This window comes from Sinohyriopsis cumingii, chromosome 4 (genome assembly GCF_028554795.1).
Source record: "Sinohyriopsis cumingii isolate HCF-2022 chromosome 4, ASM2855479v2, whole genome shotgun sequence".
In the NCBI taxonomy this organism is placed as follows: domain Eukaryota; kingdom Metazoa; phylum Mollusca; class Bivalvia; order Unionida; family Unionidae; genus Sinohyriopsis; species Sinohyriopsis cumingii.
The window spans coordinates 54,831,933-54,856,447 of NC_142964.1; the positions used below are offsets into that span (position 1 = coordinate 54,831,933).

The 24,515-nt window shown below is 34.0% G+C and overlaps 2 protein-coding genes across 5 annotated transcripts in view; one reads left to right on the forward strand and one right to left on the reverse strand.

The window, feature by feature from the left end:
• The window catches only part of LOC149801196 (UBX domain-containing protein 11-like), a 56,306-nt gene extending 46,499 nt beyond the window's left edge, over positions 1–9,807 (reverse strand). For both annotated transcript variants that reach the window (XM_089955236.1, XM_089955235.1), the window contains exons 1-2: positions 9,632–9,807; positions 3,432–3,533 (exon numbers count right to left, since the gene is read on the reverse strand). In XM_089955236.1, the coding sequence (XP_089811362.1) occupies positions 3,432–3,493 (62 nt within the window). In that variant the 5' untranslated portion in view covers positions 3,494–3,533; positions 9,632–9,807. The remainder of the gene's footprint in view (positions 1–3,431; positions 3,534–9,631) is intronic.
• Positions 9,808–12,424: 2,617 nt separating this feature from the next.
• The window catches only part of LOC149801197 (tuftelin-interacting protein 11-like), a 77,146-nt gene continuing 65,055 nt past the window's right edge, over positions 12,425–24,515 (forward strand). For 2 of the 3 annotated variants that reach the window (XM_089955238.1, XM_089955240.1), the window contains exons 1-4: positions 12,425–12,529; positions 17,510–17,630; positions 19,106–19,260; positions 20,249–20,355. In XM_089955238.1, the coding sequence (XP_089811364.1) occupies positions 17,525–17,630; positions 19,106–19,260; positions 20,249–20,355 (368 nt within the window). In that variant the 5' untranslated portion in view covers positions 12,425–12,529; positions 17,510–17,524. Of the gene's footprint in view, positions 12,530–16,409; positions 16,468–17,509; positions 17,631–19,105; positions 19,261–20,248; positions 20,356–24,515 lie in introns of all 3 variants that reach the window. The other variant, XM_089955239.1, reaches the window with a different exon arrangement.

Sequence of the window (24,515 nt, forward strand, 5' to 3'; positions counted from 1 at the left end):
GGATCGCATAGCGCTTTGCAAATGTTGCAAACTGCAATTTTATTTTCCTTATTGTCTGCAAAATATACCACCTGGCGATTTTTTTATTGTTGAGAGTGTTGGCTGTTTAAACTTGTTTATAAAACCATTGGTTTGGAGTGGAGAAATTCAGAGGCCCCATGAAAATAAGCTGCAAACTTGATATCTATTGTTACATAAACAATTTAATTGTCCATATTAACAAACTATCTTAAAAGTGCATTGTTATATCATAATCCACTCATGTTGACATCGAGCATGAGTACTGTATGTTGTGAGATATCTGCTTTTTTGGTTGACATTTCTGGTAGCGGAAATCAATGGATGAGGCATTCTCATTTTCGGCCGCTCGCTAGTAATTACCATATTTACATTGACTGATATTTGTGTGTGGATGGTAAGTAAAATTCCTCTTCTTTCCACTCAAAATTAAATCCTTCAGAACACCCATGGTTTCATTTTTGCAGGGGAAAATTTTGTGCTTACGAACATTACCAATGGCAGCTTAAAACGCAAACTAACTTTTACCGACTTGGGACGTACTCAAAAGTAAATGTGCTTCATCATTCATTACATGATTGTGCTATGTTTATCCACTGAATTCAGATCTATATGACCTATGCTAAAATTATTGAACATTTTAATTGTGTGTGTGTGCATTTTTTCGACGGAATTACTTTTATTGTAGATTCAATGTATGTAATGAAATTTGCAGGTGAGTACACGGTGTTGATACTCTATTCATGCTATACATAAGACATGTATGTATAAATAGTATACATGAACCAATCTGTTGTTCTCTAAACAAAGGAAAATATTATTTATATGCCATCTCTGTTTTCACTACAGATGTATTTCCCATTTAATATACATCGATTTAAGATGGTAACTGTGCCAATGAAGCAAGTATTTTACTGCCTGCATTTATTACGTACCCCCCCACGCAATTTTGTTTGGGTACATGCATTATTTTCTTCAGCTGACTGACCAGGTTGCTTATAACACAGATTGGTCCAGAACACGGTCGAGTTCTATAGCTCCCAACTACTGTGTTATAGTGGGGTCACACTGTCCTCAGCAGGGTCACATTTGCTCAGTCTTTGTAATCATATTCATTCCAGGTTTAAAAAAATCACCTCAGTTTGAATTTCTTTTATATAAAATGTGGGCTTTTTGGCTTCTTTTTTTTTCCTTCTAACAAGCCATTTTGTAGGCAATAAAGCTGAAGTTATTTGTTCTGAGGGCCTGGTGCACACAAAGCACTCATTCTTCATTAAATATTCATTCTTTGTTAGTACAAATGAAACTAGATTTGTGTTGCACATATATACAAATATGTAGAGCAAATTTCATTGGTTTACCTGAAGTGGTTTTTGTTTAATCGTGCAAGCCAGTTTTTTTTCAAAAAAGGTCCAAATCCCAAAAACTTAAAACACTGCTGTAATGACCTCAAAATCTAATCAGGTCATCTACATATAGATAAAAATATGATTATCAAACACTAATGGTTTTTGCTTATTCATGATAACAGGATTCTAGTCCAAACAGTCTATGTACAAAAAGTCACAAAAGTTTATAAATGAGTAAAACAAATATCAAATTGCTGTCATGACCAGAGAATTTAATTATGTACTTAGGATCATAATAAAATGTGTAATCATATCAAGTTATCTACTTATTATTACCATAAAATGTGTAATCATATCAAGTCATCTACTTATAATTATAATAAAATGTGTAATCATATCAAGTCATCTACTTATAATTATAATAAAATGTGTAATCATATCAAGTCATCTACTTATAATCATAATAAAATGTGTAATAAAATCAAGTTATCTACTTATGATGATAATAAAATGTGTAATCAAATCAAGTTATCTACTTATTATTACCATAAAATGTGTAATCATATCAAGTCATCTACTTATAATTATAATAAAATGTGTAATCATATCAAGTCATCTACTTATAATTATAATAAAATGTGTAATCATATCAAGTCATCTACTTATAATTATAATAAAATGTGTAATCATATCAAGTCATCTACTTATAATCATAATAAAATGTGTAATCATATCAAGTCATCTACTTATAATTATAATAAAATGTGTAATCATATCAAGTCATCTACTTATAATTATAATAAAATGTGTAATCAAATCAAGTTATCTACTTATCATTATCATAAAATGTGTAATCAAATCAAATCATCTACTTATAATAAAATGTGTAATCAAGTTATCTACTTATTATTATCATAAAATGTGTAATCAAATCATCTACTTATGATGATGATAAAATGTGTAATCAAATCAAGTCATCTACTTATGATTATAATAAAATGTGTCATCAAATCATCTACTTAAGATTATAATAAAATGTGTCATCAAATCATCTACTTAAGATTATAATAAAATGTGTCATCAAATAAAATCATTTACTTATGATGATAATAAAATGTGTCATCAAATAAAGTCATTTACTTATATCATAAGGGTCTATTCCACATGGGGTAAAGTACATGTAAAGTCTACCAGTGGTATCCAATATTATCATCACATTTCTTCCATTTCTCCGATTTTACAGAATAAATAAATGAAACAAAAGTTATGTCTGTGTTCTTTTATGACACATTTGTACATCCAATCATAACTTGTTCACATAAAAAAAACTCATGCACATTGCTTTTAGGAAAAAAAAAACACAAATAAAATCTCAAACATTTGTGTTTTTGTACTTCTGGACTCATGCTGTGCTATAAACCTTTATAACCAAAACAAATTACACACAAACAGCAGCCATTAACTGTGCATTGGCTTCAGTTCTTCACACCACTTACCTAAGTAACACTGGCAGGAAACCATCTTTTTTCTCAGATCTAAGAAGCAGTGTGTATGTTCATGGGAAATTAATACTACTAGATTGGCCGATTCAAACCATAAGTAAATCTCCAGCTAGAAGCATGCAATATTAACTTAACTTATTGCTATTAACTGTTACTAGCATTTGTATCATGCTTTAAAGAAAATATTTGCCTTTAATTTTGTGATACTTATAGCCCCTTTATCATTACATTGTCATTTAAAATATTATCTCTTATGTCCTTTCTATCTCTAGACAAATGACAGAATAATATTTCTCAGCTACCTAAGTTCCAGATCTGCAATACACTTATATCATAAAACTGAGTTCAACATTCTGAGCGAGAAATGTTAGTCCAAACTTGGAAATTTTCATCAAAATTGAGAAATGTGGTCTTTTGGATTAGTCACAATATTTATGAGTAAGATTTTGAGTAAAGTACCATGTTATGATATTGGACAGTCCAGAAAAGTAAAATTTAAAGACAGGAGCTACTGCATTCTTGAAAGTATGTAAATGCTGCATTATTTCCCTTGCATTCTCACCTGGATCCTGGAAATAGTGGGGTCTTCTGATTCTTCTTTAAACTGGAGAGTGGAGAGCTCATCTTCACTTTTACGTAGTATTCCTATCAAATTGGCACTAATCTAGATATTGAGGGAATGAAAAAATAAAAGTTTCAAAACATTATTCAATAATAACATTAAATTTGGATAATCTTAATCCAAGTACCCTAAGCACTTGCTTGTAAGTAAAGTCCAAATGCAAAATGCACAGACCAGCATATCTGGGTCTATGCAGTTTGTAACAAGTAATCAGTAGAACAAACAACACAGATTGCACCTTTCTGGTACTTTCATAATCTCTTTTCTTGGCCATATTTGCAACTGTGCTCTCTCTTGTCATTATCTAATTTCTGCCATTTCAGTTAGTACATTGCAAATATTTCCACAATGCACTGAATGTTTATCAACAATAATATAAATATTAAAACACATTGTTCAGTAAAATTCTGGATAACCATTGAGTCAACAAATGCAACCTATTCCAATTAATCATCACTAGCCTGGGATTTAATTATCATCAGTAACGAATTATTGCTTGGAAGCCAGGCTAGTTCATTGTGCATGAAGTCTTTTTAACAATAATCACAGTAATTTGTCTGATGAGGGCATCAGTGGTTTAGCACCTGTCCATTAAAGGGAATACCTAATCATATTTTATTTAACAGAACTGACATATGACCACTTCTTAACTGTTATGATGGTGACTGGCAGTAATTTTCACTGCACTGCACGAGTGACAGCTGGGTTTTAGTGATCAACTGGCAAAATTGTTAACCATGGGACAGTGTAAATTTCAAGCCCCAATGATAACAACAGGATTCTAGCTGAATAAATTCGTCAAAAAACAACAGGTGAGATTATTATCAAACAGAATAACACCAAACAACTATTTGTCAAAATTATGCAAACATATGGGGTGGGCTTGTCATCTAGCAAGTGTCTATTCCTGGATAAAGCTAGTACCCAATGCTGAGCACAGAGCACAAGTATTAATTACAAAAGTATCATTTCACACTAAATATTCTGGTTAATAATTGCATCATGGCATGAACATTTCAAATTGAAAAACAGAGCAACTATAGTTTGCTGTTTGCCAGTTTGATGGTAAACAATCCCAAATTTTTGAAAATTTGGGGTTTGTTAGCATAACTTTTAACTCACAGAAAGCTAGTACTTAATACATATATATGAAGTGGGGAGTGAGTTACTGAACCTCCCAATCTTAATAAAGTTTTCCAAACACTAATAATATTGATTTTAACTGCAAATGACCAATTATAGCAGAATACTCAAGTTTTAAGGTGATGAAAAATGTCGAGATCTGAAGTGCAAATTATTAAAATGAAAAGTATTCTATTCTTTGATGACTCAAAGAAAGAAGCGGTTTCTGCCACTAATTTGTTAACATCTGGACCACTAAGCTGCCATCAAAACTCTGATGAAATAATAACAACCATATAACAAAATACATTGGAGTCTAAAATACAAGTCAGACATGTCATGTAGGCATTGGTAAGGACTATTTCATCTACAAGTTTCATTTTCGAGACTGATTACACACACTCTCAATGGTGATTATTCAGTTATTTTGCTATTCATCAATCAATATCATTATACAACCACCACAGGCAAAACCATTCAACAAAATTAGGCTAAATTACATTAACATTTTAAAACAAGGCCAACCTAAGTGTGATCCAGTATAAACCAGATTGAGTATAACTTGCCATGTATTGAACTTTATTATATATTTCAATGTGAAATATGACAAATTACCAGTAAAATATTTTTCATATATTTTAATTCCTATATTTTCATCCGTGAAAAAATATATCGTTATATTTTCATGTGTAACAGTGTATGATATCCTATTATGTCATGTGATGCTTGATTGTGTTTATCTGTAGAAGTTATACTTGTAGGAAGAAAAACGATCATTTTATCAGAAATACAGAGAAATTGCATTACCTCTCAGGTATGAAATTATCTGACTAGCCACCCATTTTTTCTTTACAATGTCCCTTTTACTACTATAACAATAATTTAAAAAATATGGTGTGCTGCATCATTCACTGGGACTTGCTTTTGCAGTCAGCTAGACTAAAATAGTTTACAAAATGTCAATACTTTAATTTTTTGCAATATATTATAGTAAAAGTCATACAGGTCATGTAGGCATTCAGAACTAGTTTGATCATTTTTTTAGAGTTTGATTACACATACATTTAAATGGGAATTATTCACTTTGTTTGTATCCATGTGCATCCATATTCCTTTGAAGGTCATTATTACAGACCCTGAGAAATACATACAGCAAAATCAATGCTAAATTGCCTGGGCATGTTTGGACAAGGTCAACCTAAAAGAAGTGTGATCCTGAACAAACTGGATTGAATGTGACAATTAAAGCAGAGCTGTTGAGCACAAATTTATATTACACTGTTTTTTGTAATGATGTACCTGAGGTCCTGCTTTCTTCACCCAGTTTAGTACCTAGCCACCACTGTAATAAATGATGGTGATCAATAATGTTTTGGGGAAGTTTTTGGATGACATTTAGTTTTTTAATTTTACAACAATTAATATTTTATTTAATTGAGTAAATATGCATACATGACGACACTGACATACACTTCAAATTATCTCAAACCAATCAAATCATTTCATGATCAGTGAATACTGAAGTGAACTTACAAAATGGGATCTTTAATGTTTATATTACAACCCACCAGATATACCTACACTAGGCAGGAGAATAAAGAAAGGCTACCATTGTGAGGTGGAGGAAACTGGAGTATGAAGATTCAGTCACAATGCCATCTTAATGTGTGTGTATCATCACTATACAGTAAAATCTGTTATGAGAGACTGCCCCTTCTGCCAACCAAAAGCGGTCTCTCAAGACAGGTGGTCTCTCATAAGAGGTGTGTGAAAATGGACTGGTTTTCAGGGTCAATAGTTAGCATTGCTGAAAAATAAATAATACCCATACTCACTGTACATGTATCATATCCTTTATTCATAAATCTTGTTGAATATTGCATGCATTCCTCTCAAAATATCTTTATATAATAAAGATATACATCTATCAAACAACGAGAATAAAATTTATATTTCAACATCACATTAATATGTACAAAAAATGAACAGTTAGATATGATGTATATATCTTATTCTATACATTTATTCACTTGTTTTTTTAAGAAATCCACTATACTTCTTTGTTGACATGTTTTACTCAGCTGTTTGGTCTGAACATGTATCTCCATTTCTGAGCAAAGAAGCAAAATGTTGGGACCACCATGTTGTAAAGCATATTCTTTAATCTCTTTTAAATGTTCTATGACTGTAGAATGTGAAATAACCTGAGGCAGAATTTCACCAACAGATGACTCATTGTCACTATCACTGTCAGCAGTTGGAGAAGACTGTAAACTGTCTGTTGTGCCATGGCATATTTCCTCTGTGCTTGTGCACCTTTCTGCCATTCGTTTCTAATGGACTCCTTGTCTTTGATTACATTTTGAACTTGCGTTTTACCCATGCTTAAGCTGACTGCTATTTTGCAAGCGGTGTCCCCTTTTTCATTTCTTTCTATGACATTAATCCTTTCTTCCAGTGTTAAAATTTTTCTTTTTTTCAGCGGAAGTTCTGCCATTGTTATCAGTGTTGACATTATAAAGACTATCGGTTTTGATCAGGTTTTGGGGAAATGTGGAATAAATATATGTTATGTACCAGTGAATGAAACCAAAAGACATAACTAACTCATCAAGAAACAATACATTTATTCTGAGATGAAGTTTAAATCAACAACGTTATAGCTCGATAAACAAAGGTTGTGACCATCTGCACCCAGGTAAACAGATGGTGGCTTGGTGAAACACTAACGAAAGAAATAAAAAATAATTTTAAAAAAATCCGTAACTGATTCTCACTTACTAGCATTAAAGACAATGAGCTCATTCACCCTCCAGGCATTATGGATTAACTGGAAAGACAAACGATGTACTCAAACCTACACTGAAGCCCTTTCAAACGATTTCTCACTGGGACATAAGGACTACCGGCATTTTGTGAGTTTTCATAAAGATAAAGAAAAAATATAAACCTCTAAATTGACTGCGTATATCCATCATTTCTCCTTTTGATGTTACTCTTACTGGCTATTCACATGATTTCAGCACTACAGTGGCGGTTAGTGACATGTACTTTAGTCTGGTTTACTGCAGTTTACAAATGACACCGTATGCTGGAGTTGTAAATTTCACAAAACTGGTACTGTAGCAAGACAAATTCTTTTTAAATACATTATTAGAGCAATCTTTACTATTTATGCAGTCTTTGTTACAAAGGATTAAATGATGGTTAGAGGTGTTTATCTCGATATATGGTTGTTCAACTATAGTGTTATTTAATGTGCACTTTGTTTGCATACTACATTTATCCCGAGCTCTAGTGTTTACAAAGGATTAAGTTAAGGTCAGTGGTGTCAATCTGTTTTGTTTTTTTGGCGATGCGGTCATTCATAGCAGTGTCAAAATGCATATTTTGACAAGAAATCGCGGTCGCTGGTCGAGTTCAGCAGGTGGTCGTTCATAACAGAGCTTTTATATAGTAAAATCGATCCATGCATTACGACTGTGGTCAGAAATGACAGGTGGTAGCTCATAGCAGAGGTTGCTCATGACAGGTTTTACTGTATCATTTATTGGGTTTGTACTACTCTGATAAATCAACCCCACAAATCTGTGTCAATATTGATGGATGATATGTGTGTCTTATATCACCTGTTCATTAAAATCTATAATTTTGCTGCAAGCAAATTATTCCAGAACAATCCTGCATACACTTTAGACACACACAATGGTAATTAACTGGTAACAGCCATATCTAGCGCAAAACTTAAAGTGACCACGGGACAGATGGTTGTGCTATTCCACATGGATTTACAAGTCACTAATCATAGAATTTGCTCAGGAAATATATGTCACCAAAAGAACCCTTCAGCCAACAGTTGCTCCACAACCATGAGAAATATTGGTAAGTGTATAAAATGCACACTGATACATGCAGTTAAAGTGGCTGCGAATAATTGCAGCTTTCAATAAATAGGCAATATCAGCCCCTAACCCCAAAATCAACATCACCATGGGTGAGGAGCTGATTTATCAGCCTAGGCTTGTAGAAGAGAGAGAGACAATGGTCTGCAGCTCCAATAAATCAAAGACCTAGTGCTTATAACCACTCAGCCACTCCATTATGACACAATTTAAGCGCTTCATTAAAAAAATGTGTAACACCCTGCACTAATAATAACTAAACCAGACTATCTCTTTGTTTTCTGACCCAATTTAGTGCCCTAATAGTAACTAAACCAGACTGTTTTCTGACCCAATTTGCCTGGATGCAATTTGAAAATCCATAGTCATCAATAATGTCGAGGACTAAGGCAAAGCCATAAAGCTATTAAATTTTAGAACAACTATTATTACTTTTTAAGATCAATAAAATATTATTTTATTTAAGATCAATAAAGGCCAACTGCACTACATGACCATGCTGACATACAACTTAAATGGAAACTATAGTGCAAGTCACATGGGTCATGTATGCGCATTTACTCATATTTAAATTAAATATAAATTGTTCTTTTAAAATTTAACACTAATTTTCTTTAACCAAAGTCTATTCAATCATGATTATTGGATGTTCTGCACTTTAACTGTCAGCAAGATACTTCTAGATGGAAATTATCTATCACTATGGACTTTTACAATGGTGGCCAAGGGTCAAAATAAGAGCACATGGAGTGGAATCATCACAATCAAAGGTAGTACGAATATGTTTATCAACATGCGTAGCTTTCATTGTGACATCTCAGTGCACGACATTCAATCCGGATTGTATTGGATTACACCTTTAGGTTCATTCCATCCAAAAATATCTACGTACTTTAACATTGATTTTGCCATTGGCACCTCTTAGGGCGTTTAAATAATGACCTTCCAAAGTAATATGGATATATATGAATCCAAATGAAGTGAAAAATTGCCACTTAAATGTATGTAGAATCAAATTCTAAAAATATTATACCCATTACTGAAATAGTTGGTCTTGAATGCCTACTCTCAGTACATGACCGTGTGACTTGTACTGTATTTAAGGTCAGCACGTACCTGTTCTCAGACTATATCAAAACATAATGCAACATTGATGTTTCGAAATAGCCAATAATAATCTTCAGATGCCGAAAAGGGTTAGTGAAATGCAGACAGCAACTGCATTTTTCTCTACGGCTAATTTTCAACCTGTTGTTACGTGATTGTTTACATCAAACGTAGCCATTTTGAAATAAGTACCTCGGACTGCGTTTAAATACAATTTAGAATTAGTCAAAGTCTATATCAAAACCAAAGTCTCGAACCGGAAAATAAGCCTTAGCTAACATTTGACCGCATCAACTAAATCTCACTGAGGAAATAAACAGCTTATCACTTATAGGTATATAAATGTGTATGCAGCATCTAAAAGACCAATTTTATGACCCTTTTTAAGATCAATTTTATGACCCTTTTTAAGACCAATTTATGACTCTTTCTAAGCCTTTAATGTTATTACCGTCCATATGGGGCATTTGTATTACATAAACTCAGCTCTAATTTAGGACATGCACAAAAATTCTCTGTGGCAGTTTACTAAATTATTAGTTTGTTATCAACTACCAAAATGCATTTATTCCAGTAAATTATAAATAAGGCTAATAATAATTGTATGAAACTGCAACAAAATTCTATTAAAGAAAAATATATTGGTTTTGCTGAGGCCACAATGAAGGAAATATTGATCAAAAATATGATTTGTACACAGTATCTATTGACATAGGAGACAAAATAATTTTACCAATATGAAAATAATTGACTTTATTTCACATATAAAGAGAATTTAAATTGTGAAACAAATCCTTTATGTTACATATGAAAGGAATTTAAAGATGTAAACATTTACTTATGTGAAGCAGATTTTCAGTATGTCAAAAACTATTTTTATCTGATATATGTGAAATTCCATTGTACATATTAATTATACCATATTTTATCAATACAACATATATGTATGTGTATCACAGAATAAGGCAAGAAATAACTTGGTTTCGCCTTAGAACAATTTGATCATTTTTGTCAACGTTTACATGTGTACAACATTACCTAGGGTGGATAATTGTTTTTCTAGGTAAGCAACTGAACTAGCATGTATCTCACTGTAGATCGCTTGCAGCGAGAGACCACTAAAAGCATGTTATGCATGGGTATTTTACCCTTACTAATACCCACTCTCCAGTAGATATAAGGCAAGTTTCTTTACTAACTGACACACTGGTCTTTTGAATCTTGTCAAAGGGTGAACATTCTTCAATTTTGTTCTCCGGCCATTGGGCTGTCTGTATGTATGTCTATATGTATGTCTATGTGCATGGTGGATCCATGAAGGGTGAGTGTGGCCAATACAAATGGGCCAACCCAATTCAGGATAACTGTGTGCTGTCTGTACATATGTGTGTGCAGGTACATCTGGCTGGCTGTCTGGCTGTCTGTGTGTCTATATGGACATGGAAGATGATGTAACCATCAAGGCCATACAAAGATGAAACTGCTAATTTGTAAACTTGTGCACATGATGGATCAATGAAGGGTGTGTACGGCCGATACAAGTGTGGGCCAACCCAAGAATTCAGGAGAACTGTAAGGTTTGTAAGTGGACACAAGATGAGAAAGTATAATGCTGTATATGTATGAAATCTAGCAAAGTAGTTGGAGATGTCCATTTTAAATTTAAATTACTTAAGCCTCCTTTCTTTTAGGAGTTTTAAATTTGATCTAATTGGCAGATCTTCATGTGATTTTGCATAAAGTACAAGTCACATAAGTTATGTACAAGTGACAAAAGTCATATACAAGTCATACAGGTCATGTACAGGTAACACAGGTCATGTACAAGTAATACAGGTCATGTAAAAGTCACTCAGATCATCTACAAGTCATACAGGGCCATGTAGAAGTAACACAGGTCATGTAAAAGTCATACAGGTCATTTACAGATAATACAGGTCATGTACAAGTCATACTGGTCATGCACAAGTCACATATGTAATGTACAAGTCATACTAGTCAATTAGAAGTCTTACAGGTCATATAGAAGTAACACAGGTCATACAGAAGTCATACAGGTCATGTAGAAGTAACACAGGTCATATACAAGTCATACAGGTCAATTAGGTAATGTACAAGTCATACTGGTCAATTAGAAGTCTTACAGGTCATACAGAAGTCATACAGGGCCATGTAGAAGTAACACAGGTCATATACAAGTCATACAGGTCATGCACAAGTCATGCAGGTCATATAGACATTCAGTACTGTTATTTTCTAGAATTTTCTATTCGTAATTTTCTAGAATTTTATTGCATCTACTTTTTTTTTTATCCTCCATCATATATTCATGTTCCTTGGAAGGTCATTATAGACATGTCCTGAGAAATACATATGGCAAAATCAGTGTTAATGTACAATGACATTTTTGGAAGAATGTTGTCCAGTAAAAATCGATTTAATGTTTTATACTCACAATGAAAACAACACATTTTAAGAAAAGTCATTCTACCCTGTTATTTGTTATGATAGACCTGATGTAAAAGTCCATATCAATCAATAATTTTCCAACGGAGGATTTTTTATGACATTTTAAGTTGTAGAATCATAATCAGGATTGAATAGACTTTGGTTAAGCTGTATTAGTATTAAAATTTAGAACGATGATTACTATTTTTTTTAAAATTTGACTAAAGGAGCCCACATGACCATTTTTATATAAACTTTAGTATGCCTTATGAATTCAAGAACAGCTCAAATACGGAGCTAAAACTCATATGATGCTTTTCATAGCTTGACAAATACACTATGAATCCAGTCTGGTTAGAAAGGGAAGCAACTTTTGTGGAAGTTCGTCGGAAATTACTTTGAATATAAACTCTTCTACTGTGCTTTGTATTCAGCTTTAATCAGTGATAGAACAACAAGGTAAGTTAATTATTATCAGATTAGACGTTCAAGCAGGAATTTCTTGAAAAGCAACAGGACTTGTTAATTTGTGAATGATATTCGACTGTCACGAGATTTCGAGGCGAAGTTCCCAATAGTCATTTGCTGAAGAGACATGTATTTTGTGTTTTTAAATCAACCTCAAATAAGCAAGAAAGTGGTTATTGAATTTGTAGCGTATTATTTAAGTGTGATGATCACTCTTGAATATTGTGTCAACCTTGCATGCAAAAAGCTCTAACTAAAAAACATTTCTCGGAGTTAATTTAAACCACAGGAGTCTGACGTTTTATCAGTAAAGTACGGCGAAATCTCTGACAACATGAAATCATCTTATCGGTAATATAAATGAACACAAGGAGTGCAAGCGTGACCACAACCCTCCGCTCGATTCAACTTTTCTCATGCGTCTTTTATTGCTTAGAATCGCAAGAAGACTGAAAAACGATACATATACATTCAAAAGACAACGCATAACTCTCAGACGACCATGTCATGGATCCAGTCCACCGAATTAACCTTTATTTTCACCATTACGTTCACAAACCCATTCTATTAGAATCCACCAGACGGAAGTAGCCCATTCTACCACGGGCTGAATAACACGATGAAAGTAATTTCACAAGATAAAATGTTTAATTTGCTTTTTATTTCAGATTGTTTCATTTTATAATTTAATATAAATTTCCAATACAGAAATGTGTAGTTAAAGTTCAGAAAGTAGAAATAATGGTTAATGACGTCATCACACTTCAGATATTAAGGAACGATGCTGGACCCGTTTGATTTAAAAATGTGTTTGATCGACTTTCTAGAGGTTTCCACCTGGTAAGATCATCTGTTGTCTGTACTGATGTTTTTTCGTAACAGAAAATATAGAGAAAGAGAAAATATGATACTTATATAGGAGATGTACTATTTATTATAATGATGATGATAGAGAGAATAAAAAACAGTAGGAAAGGAGAAAAGATGATACTTTATACCACTGATTAACCATTGATGATGATGGTGATGTGTGTGAGAGAGAGAGAGAGAGATGAGGCAGGTAACACAAAATACGAAAATTATCAGGATTAATGTGTATACAATGTAAGGACAGTCTGAATGCTATCAGCAACTATATGTATGTATGTATGTATGTATGTATGTATGTATGTTGTATATATGTGTGCTGAGTGAGAGCATTTTATTTACAACTTTTGAAAACAGTAATACTCTAAATAACATTTTCATGATGCTATCATTATTCTGAGTTTGTGAACGTAATGGTGGAAATAAAGGTTAATTTGCCGGATTGGAATTATGACATGGTCGTCTGAGAGTTATGCATTGATATGTCACTGTCTTTAGTTTTTCAGTCTTCTTGAGATTCTGAAGCTATAAAAGACCCGTGAGAAAAGTTGAATCAAGCGGAGGGTTGTGATCACGCTTGCACTCCTTGTGTTTATTTATATAACCAATAAGGTTATTTCCTGTTGTCAGTGATTTTGCCGTACTTTATTGATTAAACGTTAGACTCCTGTGATTTAAACAACAAAACACTTTCTACATTTCAAGAAAGCTGTCTTTATATTTGTTTTATCATTGCAGTTTCTCTTTACACTTAGGGCTTAGGTATTTAACCCAAGTTTTGTCATACTTCAGTACCTCCTAGTCCAGTAAATAAAGCCCCAAACCAGTAGTGGTATGTTGTGTCATTAAGGATCGGAACTCATCAGTTCATAAAACTCTGGAAATATTGCAGACAGATTTGTCTGCAACACATGAATAAATGTATTAACTGTATGTAGGTGCTGGTGTTTCTTGTGGTCAGATGTTACATTTGTTAAAGGAATCTTTCAGAAATTTGTATGATGTATTGTTGTGTCAAATCTGATGTTGGCAACACATAACTCCACATGGAGTAAACAAATTCTTTTTCACGTTGCCATACTGGGTTGGATAATCAGCTGTTCCATGATATTTGACTGAGAAATGAAAATGGTGGTGTTGGTCATGTAACTCCAGGATCTGTCATGTGATTGTCATGTGATCTATTATCTTGGTTTAACAATGCAGTTGATTTAAGATTGCTATTAATTACAATATGGATTGATTACAATATGGATTAATTACAATTTGGATTGATTACAATATGGATTAATTACAATATGGATTGATTTTTTGACTATGTTCTAAGCAAGTTGTGTTACAATATAAAATGAATCCATCCATTTTTCATTGGACATGTTTTATCATGATATTAGTCAACTGACAATATATTTATCAAATGACAGTGACATGAAAATGTGACAGATGCTCGCTACATGACCAAAGCTACCATTTGGATTGAGCCAGGTCACATCAGATTGATCCCTTGATATTGATTAACCAGCTGGTTAACCATCAGTATCGTCTGGAAATTTAAAATGACAGGAGGAGGGGTTGTGTTATAAAACATGAATTTACAAGCTATCAGAGATCAGATTTGATAGGGATACATGTTGTATGGATTGCCAGAAGCCACCTTCAACATTCCACAACTGAAACCACACGAAAAACCGGTGTTGAAATACGGTTGATATTCACTTATTGGAGAATTGATGAAGAGGATATAACGGATGTAAACTGCTAATGAAATATGGAATCAGAGCTAACTGGCCCCACCCTTTTTCCTGTGCTGGGTAGTTTGAAGTTATGATGAATAATTGCACTCTCATTTTTGCATGTCATTTTATTACAAAGATATGGAAGGTGTACTTTTAAAAAAAGCATTTAGTGTAGCAAAGCATAACATAAGAATTATTACTACATATCATTTACTGTAGTAAAGCATAACATAGAATTATTACTATATAGCATTTGGTGTAATAAAGCATAAGTATTATTACTATATACAGCATTTACTGTAATAAAGCATAACATAAGTATTATTACTATATATCATTTACTGTAATAAAGCATAACATAAGTATTATTACTATATAGCATTTAGTGTAATAAAGCATAACATAAGTATTATTACTATATAGCATTTAATGTAATAAAGCATAACATAAGTATTATTACTATATAGCATTTGGTGTAATAAAGCATAACAAGTATTATTACTATATAGCATTTACTGTAGTAAAGCATAACATAAGTATTATTGCTATATAGCATTTGGTGTAATAAAGCATAACATAAGTATTATTACTATATAGCATTTACTGTAAGCATGACATCAGTATTATTACTATGTAGCATTTATGGTAGTAAAGCATAAGATAATTATTATTACTATATAGCATTTACTGTAGTAAAGTATGACATAAGTATTATTACTATATAGCATTTACTGTAAGCATGACATAACTATTATTGCTATGTAGCATTTACTGTAGTAAAGCTTAACATAAGTATTATTACTATATAGCATTTAGTGTAATAAAGCATAAGTATTATTACTATATAGCATTTATGGTAGGAAAGCATAACAAGTATTATTACTATATAGCATTTACTGTAGTAAAGCTTAACATAAATATTTTTACTATATAGCATTTACTGTAGTAAAGCATAAGTATTATTACTATATAGCATTTAGTATAATAAAGCATGACATAAGTATTATTACTATATAGCATATAGTGTAATAAAGCATGACATAAGTATTATTACTTTATAACATTTAGTGTAATAAAGCATAACATAAGTATTATTACTATATAGCATTTAGTGTAATAAAACATAACATAAGTATTATTACTATATAGCATTTGGTGTAGTAAAGCATGTCATAAGTATTATTACTATATAGCATTTGCTGTAGTAAAGCATAACATTAGTATTATTACTATATAGGCCGAGTGGTCTAAAGCGCTTTCCATTACAGATCACTGCCATCTCACCTCTGTCTGCATGGTTTCAAGTCTCGGATTCAGCCAATGTGGGTATGTGAAAAAGCTTGCCAGTAGCTTCTCGTGGGTTGGTGGTTCTTTCTGTGGGTTTTTCTGGGTTCTTCCTCCACCATTAATACTGGCCGCCATGTATAGCCTATTGTGTGCTGAAAAATGGCATTAAACCCTACAACAACAACAACAACAACAATTACTATGTAGCATTTAGTGTAGTAAAACATAAGTATTATTACTATATAGAATTTGGTGTAGTAAAGCATAAGTATTATTACTAGATAGCATTTAGTATTGTAATGCATAAGATAAGAATTTATATTATATTGCATTTAGTGTAGTAAAGCATAACATAAGAATTATTACTATATAGTATATTCAAAATACTCTTATTTTGAAGCACATTCTGGTATGCCGGATAACCCTGTTGAATCCACTATAACTTTCATGTAATTTCTTTTCTTTTTGTTTGTTTAAAACCAGAACCTCTCTCCCTTCGACTACTTTTTTTATCCTCGACAACCACTATATCTGTGCCATAAGAGGCAACAGAATGGGCTGATTGATTTCCACTTCTTAAGTAATGTTCTAATGGTATCGTTGAAGGTCATATCTTCAAAATATGTAAATTGTTTATGCAGATTAATCAAGTGTAAGAATCTTCTATCAAAATCTACATGCATTTACCAGTATTTAATCTGCAAATGTAATTGACCCAGATCTGCTATCGCACATTGTGATGGCAAATCTAGGTCTATGTAGTTTTTTAGGAGTAATCAATAGAACCAGTCCTGATCTTCCAGCACATCATGAGATGGCAGATTAGGGTCTATTTTTGCAGTTCCACTCAACTTATAAGGAAGTATATATGGTACATTATGAAACAACTGTCTATACTACTTGTGTAGAAATGTTTTTAACTTTTAAAATATCATATAATAAACTGAATTTTCTTTTACATATTACAAGAGTAGAACAGAATATTTAGATGTCAAACATTTCCAAGCACTGAAAAAAACTACATCCTTTGTTTTTAGCTATACATAAGTATTCTTAGAACTAATCATTTTCTTTTACATAGGTTGACTGATAAATCATGTCTTCACCAGAGGTAGAGCGGTTTGAAGTCACAGAGGATGATTTAATAAATGAGTTTTACCCTCGCCCTGGTCGCCGTCAAACAAAAAATCAGGCCACCTATGGTATGTGAAACTTCTTAATAGAAGGAATTAGATTTGATTGTTTTTCTGTTTTCTTTCAACATTATAAATCTTGATAGAACATGAATTTTATCAGTAAGATTTCATTGAATAAGAGGTACATAATAATTTTGTTATATAACTGTTACCTAAATACTTAGTTTGGCTAATTTTAAATGCCCCATTAGATGCAAATTTATTGTGCCATTTGAAATGTCCATCTCCTCATATTTTACATTATTTCGTTAAAGATTTATCTAGAAGTTTTAAACCTCATGGACTGTTTGTGTGTAAAGATATATTAGTAAAAGCTCCAGAAAATGAATATTTGAGCACTTACTGGGAAGTATCCATCTTTGTTGTTCAATCTAAAACGAAACATAATTTTGTGTAATATAATAAGAAATCTTGATTTTTGAGATGCTTGATTTTTGAGATGCTTGATAAGTTCTATGATGCATGCTTAAGAAAGCATTACATTTCTTTGAATTTCGGCGCCACACTAAAATAGCCTGCTGCTGGCCAGTGAAAGCGGACATGTAGCGACACCTAGCTAATGCAAGAAATATTAAGAAAGTGATATGGCGCCGTCCAGTGCATGCAGCAGCCATTATGCTGACGTATGTTGTTTTGACCTGCATAGAAAAAAATCTTTTTTTTCCACTTATTACCTTTTTGGGGGGTCTTCCGCATGCCATTGAAAATTGCTCTGCGTGCCAAGTCTGGCATGCGTGCCGTAGGTTGCCGATCCCTTGTCTAGAACATTGTTTGATGTGTCAAGAACATTGTTTGATGTGTCAAGAACAATGTTTGATGTGTCAAGAACATTGTTTGATGTGTCATGAACATTGTTTGATGTGTCAAGAACATTGTTTGATGTGTCAAGAACAATGTTTTCATGTCTCACCCAAAGACACACTCATACCTATCTCCAAATATGTACACCTACCTACTTATAGCATAGACCCAGATGTTCTCATGATGTGCTGGTAGATCTTGGTTTTATGCTGTTTACACGAAATAATGAATGGAACAAACAGCACATCTGAGTGTGCAATTTGCATGAGATCATGTCTAGAATAAACTCTGGTGTTTACATGAGATTGTGAATGGATCATACATCAGTCTGGGTCTTTGTTGCTTGACGTGAAATCATGAATGCAACATATAGCAGAATCTGTGTATATGATATTTGCATGAGATCATGAATGGAACAAACAACAAATCTGGGTCTGTGCAGTTTACATGAGATCATGAACAGAACAAATGTCAGATCTGGGTCTATGCTTTTTTGTATTTTAGTTGCATGTTAGACACAGATATTTGTGGTTAAAAAGCAGCTAAGTAATACTGATAGAGGTAAACTATGTTCCAGTTAGTAAGTTCTTACAATATTCTATATTTTGTCACTGGTTCTATTGGAAATAGAAATTTGCCAGTATATTAAAGTTGGCAGTATTTATCATCTATCACTGCAGGTATCTGGGCAGAGCCAGAGGTTGATGATGAAAGACCATCCTTTCGTGGGTCCAAAAAGATGGGTTTAAGTGCAGCCCCTGTAAATTTTGTCAGTGGAGGAATCAAGCAAGGGGACAAGATAAAGAAAGAGGGAGGGGATGAAGATGAAGATGATGTGAGTGTTTAGATGTTTTGCACAGAATTCTCAAAGTTGAAACAATATGTTTGGGTTTATGTGTAGTTACAGTGGCATTGTCCACAAGAAAATTTAGTTTGATGTTGATGACATAGCAATACAAGTATTGTATTCAGTACCAAGTCAATACGAGTAAAGTACTTTAGCACAACTGGGCTGATTTGATGGTTTGATTGAAATCTTTACCTTTTTAGTCATGACTCCAGCATACTAACCACTGGGCTGTGACCAATCCTGTATCCCCACAGGGCTAACACTAATCCTGTATGCCCACGGGGCTAACAACAATCCTGTTTACCTACTGGGTTACCACCAATCCTGCCTCCTTATTTTTTCTCTTGCAATCTGTTTAAATGTTCCCTTGCCTTGTTCTCGCTAGGATTTTTTTATAGAGGAGAGGGGAGGGATAGAGCACTGTATCTAACAAATTGGATGGGGGGGGCAATAAAAGGATTGTATGCTTGAGATGAAATCATGTTGGATATAGAAACGGATAAAAGTACATTGATATTCTGATAAACAGAAAAATAACAGAAATAAATAGAAAATAGAAAGTGTTAAATGGTGTTTTGTGATATGGAAAGGGGTAGAGGGGATGAGAACTTGATATGCAGAAGGGGGTGTAGAGGGGGGGTGTCAGAATGCTGATATCTTGGCCATCTTTGTGCCATTTTACATTGTACTTGTTTGAAGATAAACTGCAACAAACCATTAGAGAAAACAAATGCCAAGTAATCATTAGAGAAAATCAATTGCCATGTAATCATTTGAGAAAACTAATTACCAAGTAATCATTTGAGAAAAATAATTGCCAAGTAATCATTTAAGAAAACTAGTTGCCAAGTAATCATTTGAGAAAACCAATTGCCAAGTAATCATTTTAAGAAAACTAATTGCCAAGTGATCAAGCTAGAAAAACATAAACATAATAAAAGTTTCTCATAGAAGGATTAAATTTCTATTGCAGGATGTTGATTTTACCATGGCTGATATTAGCCGCCTGTCTGGCAAGAAAGAAAAACAGAAGTATGCAAGCAAATATGGAAAGCAGGCCTATGGACAGAAGTCTGAGCAGTAAGCTGCCTATTCGTTTCTTTAAATTCTTTGCAGATTACAGTGTTGTGTCATAAATGAATGGTTGATGCAGATCACAGTGTTGTGTCATAAATGAATGGTTCATGCAGATTACAGTGTTGTGTCATAAATGAATGGTTGATGCAGATTACAGTGTTGTGTCATAAATGAATGGTTGATGCAGATTACAGTGTTGTGTCATAAATGAATGGTTGATGCAGATTACAGTGTTGTGTCATAAATGAATGGTTGATGCAGATTACAGTGTTGTGTCATAAATGAATGGTTGATGCAGATAACAGATTTGATTTCCTTTTAAAAAGAAACAACTTATTTATATGTTTGCTGTTACAAGAGTTGTTGTTCCTGTCAACAGTACAAGAGTTGATTTTGGCAAAATTTAATTTTTAGTTATCTTTATGTGAAATGATCTAACTTAGGATTCTTTCTTCGTCAAACCCAATCATAGTAGAAATACTGCTACCTCATAAATCCAGCCCTCCCAGGTTAAAACATTTTAACTAAAGAAATAAAAGTTATCTGTCCATGTAGGTGGCAGTTAGATAGAGTGATCTCTCCTGTCAGTTACTATTTCTACTCATGATGAGTAGCACTCTCTCTACAAGCCTCACAAAATCAGTTCAAGTAGTTTGGAAGTTTTCTACATCAAAACATGTTGGATGAGTTTCATCTTTAAATCAACATTTTTTTCTCTGTTCTTTCTATTACCAGGGACAAAGTTTCCTAACTTTCTATGCTACCACTTTGCTCACTGCACACTCTTAAACACATAGCTGCATGGCTCAAGATGGTGTACCCTCACATGTCTATAAACCTATTAATAAGTGCAGGTCTGATATAAAAAAAACTCATTTAATATTGCTGTATAATTTCTGTCCAGTCAGGATACATAAATTTTCTATATTATCTAGTCACTTAATTGGTAGTCATATACACAATGTGTTACTGATTTTAACTGTTTAGAACACCATTGGGCATTTCCTACAGGTAACATGGCCTCATAATGGATAATATAGCATCTCTTTTGTAAGTATCAATAACGACACTTCAGTTCCTTTCTTATGTGCATATTTTGTGTGTAATGAATTTGTTTGTATTACTTTATAGTTTCTGCTATGGTCAGATAAGTACATGTAAGTTTTCTATACATGATTTACTCAGTAGTGTCCAGATCATAATGTAATTACTATAAGCAGAGCTTCATTGATTTTTCCGGTATAGGCAGTCAAAAAATTGGCTCTGTTATGGGTAAGTTGCTACTAAAATTGATTATTCAGTTTCCACTTTGTACATGGCAGTTGCTATAAGTGACACTTCAGTGAATTTACCTGTATGGGCAGTCAAAACAAATTGGCCTTCCTATGTCTAAGTTGTTATTATAATTATTTGCCTTCCACTTTGTACATTTACTTACTATAAGAGATGCTTCAGTGATATTACCTGTGTAGGCAGTCAAAATTGATCCTCCTTCAGGTTACCTGTTTTATAGAATTGATTATTTTGTGTCCACTTTGTAAATATTAATAGTGATGCTCTAATTCTCTACCAGTACAGGTCATTTGCACCCTTTTACAGGTATTTATCATAGTGTATAACTCTGCATGGACACTGACTGCACTACATGTATATATGGTCTGCTCCATTTTGTCATAGACCCTGGGCAAGACCATTCTGACAACTAATCAACATGTATAGTTTTCTCTTGTTTTCATTCTTTGAATACATGTTGGACTTTTATATTATGAACAGAAGTCAATGGGTGGCTATTCTTTGGGTACTAAGGGAATGGCACAAAAGCATAGCTTGAGGGATGAAAGGATCAGCTTGCACGCAAGGGTTTAGAAACTATATCATGTACTGGGGAGCGAGATGGAGAGCATCAACAGCCTCAGTTACAGTCACATATTAGAATTCTGAACTGGCTTCATGGATCATTATCCCTTACTCCATCTAAACCTCAAGAACTGGACAACATCAAATCAGCCATGATGGCCATGTTCCTTAAAGACCGGACTTGGAATGATCACAATGGACCCTGACCACAATCAATCTTACAGTATCAGCCACCTAAATCGATCTTAGAGCATCATCCACCTTAATCGATCTTACAGCATCAGCCACCTGAATCAGTCTTACAGCATCAGCCACCAGAATCGATCTTACAGCATCAGCCACCTGAATCAAACTTACAGTATCAGCCACCTGAATCGATATTACAGCATCAGCCACCTGAATTGATCTTACAGCATCAGCCACCTGAATCGATCTTACAGCATCAGCCACCTGAATCAATCTTATAATATCAGCCACCTTAATCGATCTTACAGCATCAGCCACCTGAATCGATCTTACAGTATCAGCTACCTTAATCGATCTTACAGCATCAGCCACCTGAATCGATCTTACAGTATCAGCCACCTGAATCAATCTTACAGCATCAGCAACTGAAATGAACTTGTCCATAGTGTTGCTAAGCACTTCCTGTGTACATTGCCTAGTTTTGTGCTGCAATAACCGAGAATCCACTTCATGAAATCAGTTAAACAGCAGACTAACCCGTATAGTACTGCTAAGCACTTTCTGTGGATGACGCAGTCTATACAGGCACTCTCATGGATCAGTTTAGCCCACATATAGTTTTGCCAGACACTTCCTGTGGATGACATCGAGTTTACATAGGCAAATCTCATGGATCAGTCGAACCCACATGACACTTCTTGTCACTTCCAGTGTATGATGTCCATATTGGTGCCAAAGTTCCTTAGACATGTCTGTCTGCTTGCCCTCAAGCCTCTGTCACCCAAAGGGAGCCTCTACTTAGTGACACCTTAGAAGTAAGGGGATTTTATTTATAATGTGCTGCAAGTATAGTGAACTTCCATCATGAACATTCTTCTCCAGCTTAACTATCTTAATCCAAACTGACAAAAACTGTCATTCAAGTTCCCTTGTCATTATTAGACCTTACTATGAGGAGTGAAATTCTACCTTGCAGGCTGGAACTGAAGAAGTTTTCCACCCACTCCCATCTGAGTTCTGTCTTACAGTATCAGTCCTCATCTTACCTGCCACCTGTGGGTCTACAGGTGACCATTGTCTATAGAAGTATCTACTTTCAATTGCTTCCACGATCTGACAAGTTAATGACATTTTGGGGCTGCTTACATCATCAGTTCCAAGCATCTATAGACTTCTTTTCTTGCAAATGCCTTCCCTCAGTTTCCATTTGTATACATATAAATTGAGTCATAATATGATGACTGTGGGATGAACATAGCATCTAATATCTTTGGGGATCTTAAGTATGTGGAACACAGCTTACCTTCTACCACCCAGAATCTCAACAGAATATGTAGGAGGATGATAATAAAATGTCCTCTTAATATCATAGAGGCACAACATACAATGATGATGACCGTAACAGCAGCTTTGAACTTATAACGGGTGGAACAAGATGTAATGTTATCTAGTTCCATCTTTCTTTTGGACCATCATAAGCCAAGCTATACTTGCAAATTTCCTCATCTAATCCACTCTTTAATGATCAGGTAGATGGAATTCGCAGCAAGCCATCAAGGATTCCTTCTTTCCATACCTCACAGTCTCAGGTACAGTGGAGGTGTTTGTAAGGCAACCAATAAAAAGGTTGCAGCGATGTCCCTAGAGCACATGCCACTCTGAAGCAGTCCTACTGAAGATACAACATTCAGACACCACAGTTCTCCTGAACTAATTGGAAGAATCAAAGGGAGGTCAATCTCCCTATCTCAGATGATATACATACATACATACATACATGCACACACACGCGTACACGCACGCACGCATGCATGCACCCAGTATTGCAGATCCTGGTAGGGAGAAGGCTCCAATCTTCTCTTGAAATGGGAAAGATTGACCTTGACAACATGTGGATCAGAAAAATTGTTTCCTGTGGACTAAGTATCACATTCTGCACACCTTTAAGCTTTTGCCTAGCGTTCTTTCAAGTTCTTTCAGATTCAAAGCAGCACTTATCACTAAGATATCACCCTAAGAGCATTCATTGAACTCTGTTATGCTCTTGGGTACGCAATGTAATGCAACAGCGGGCTCTAATGTGGGTCATTGTGGAGACTGCTCAATCATTGTCGACTTGC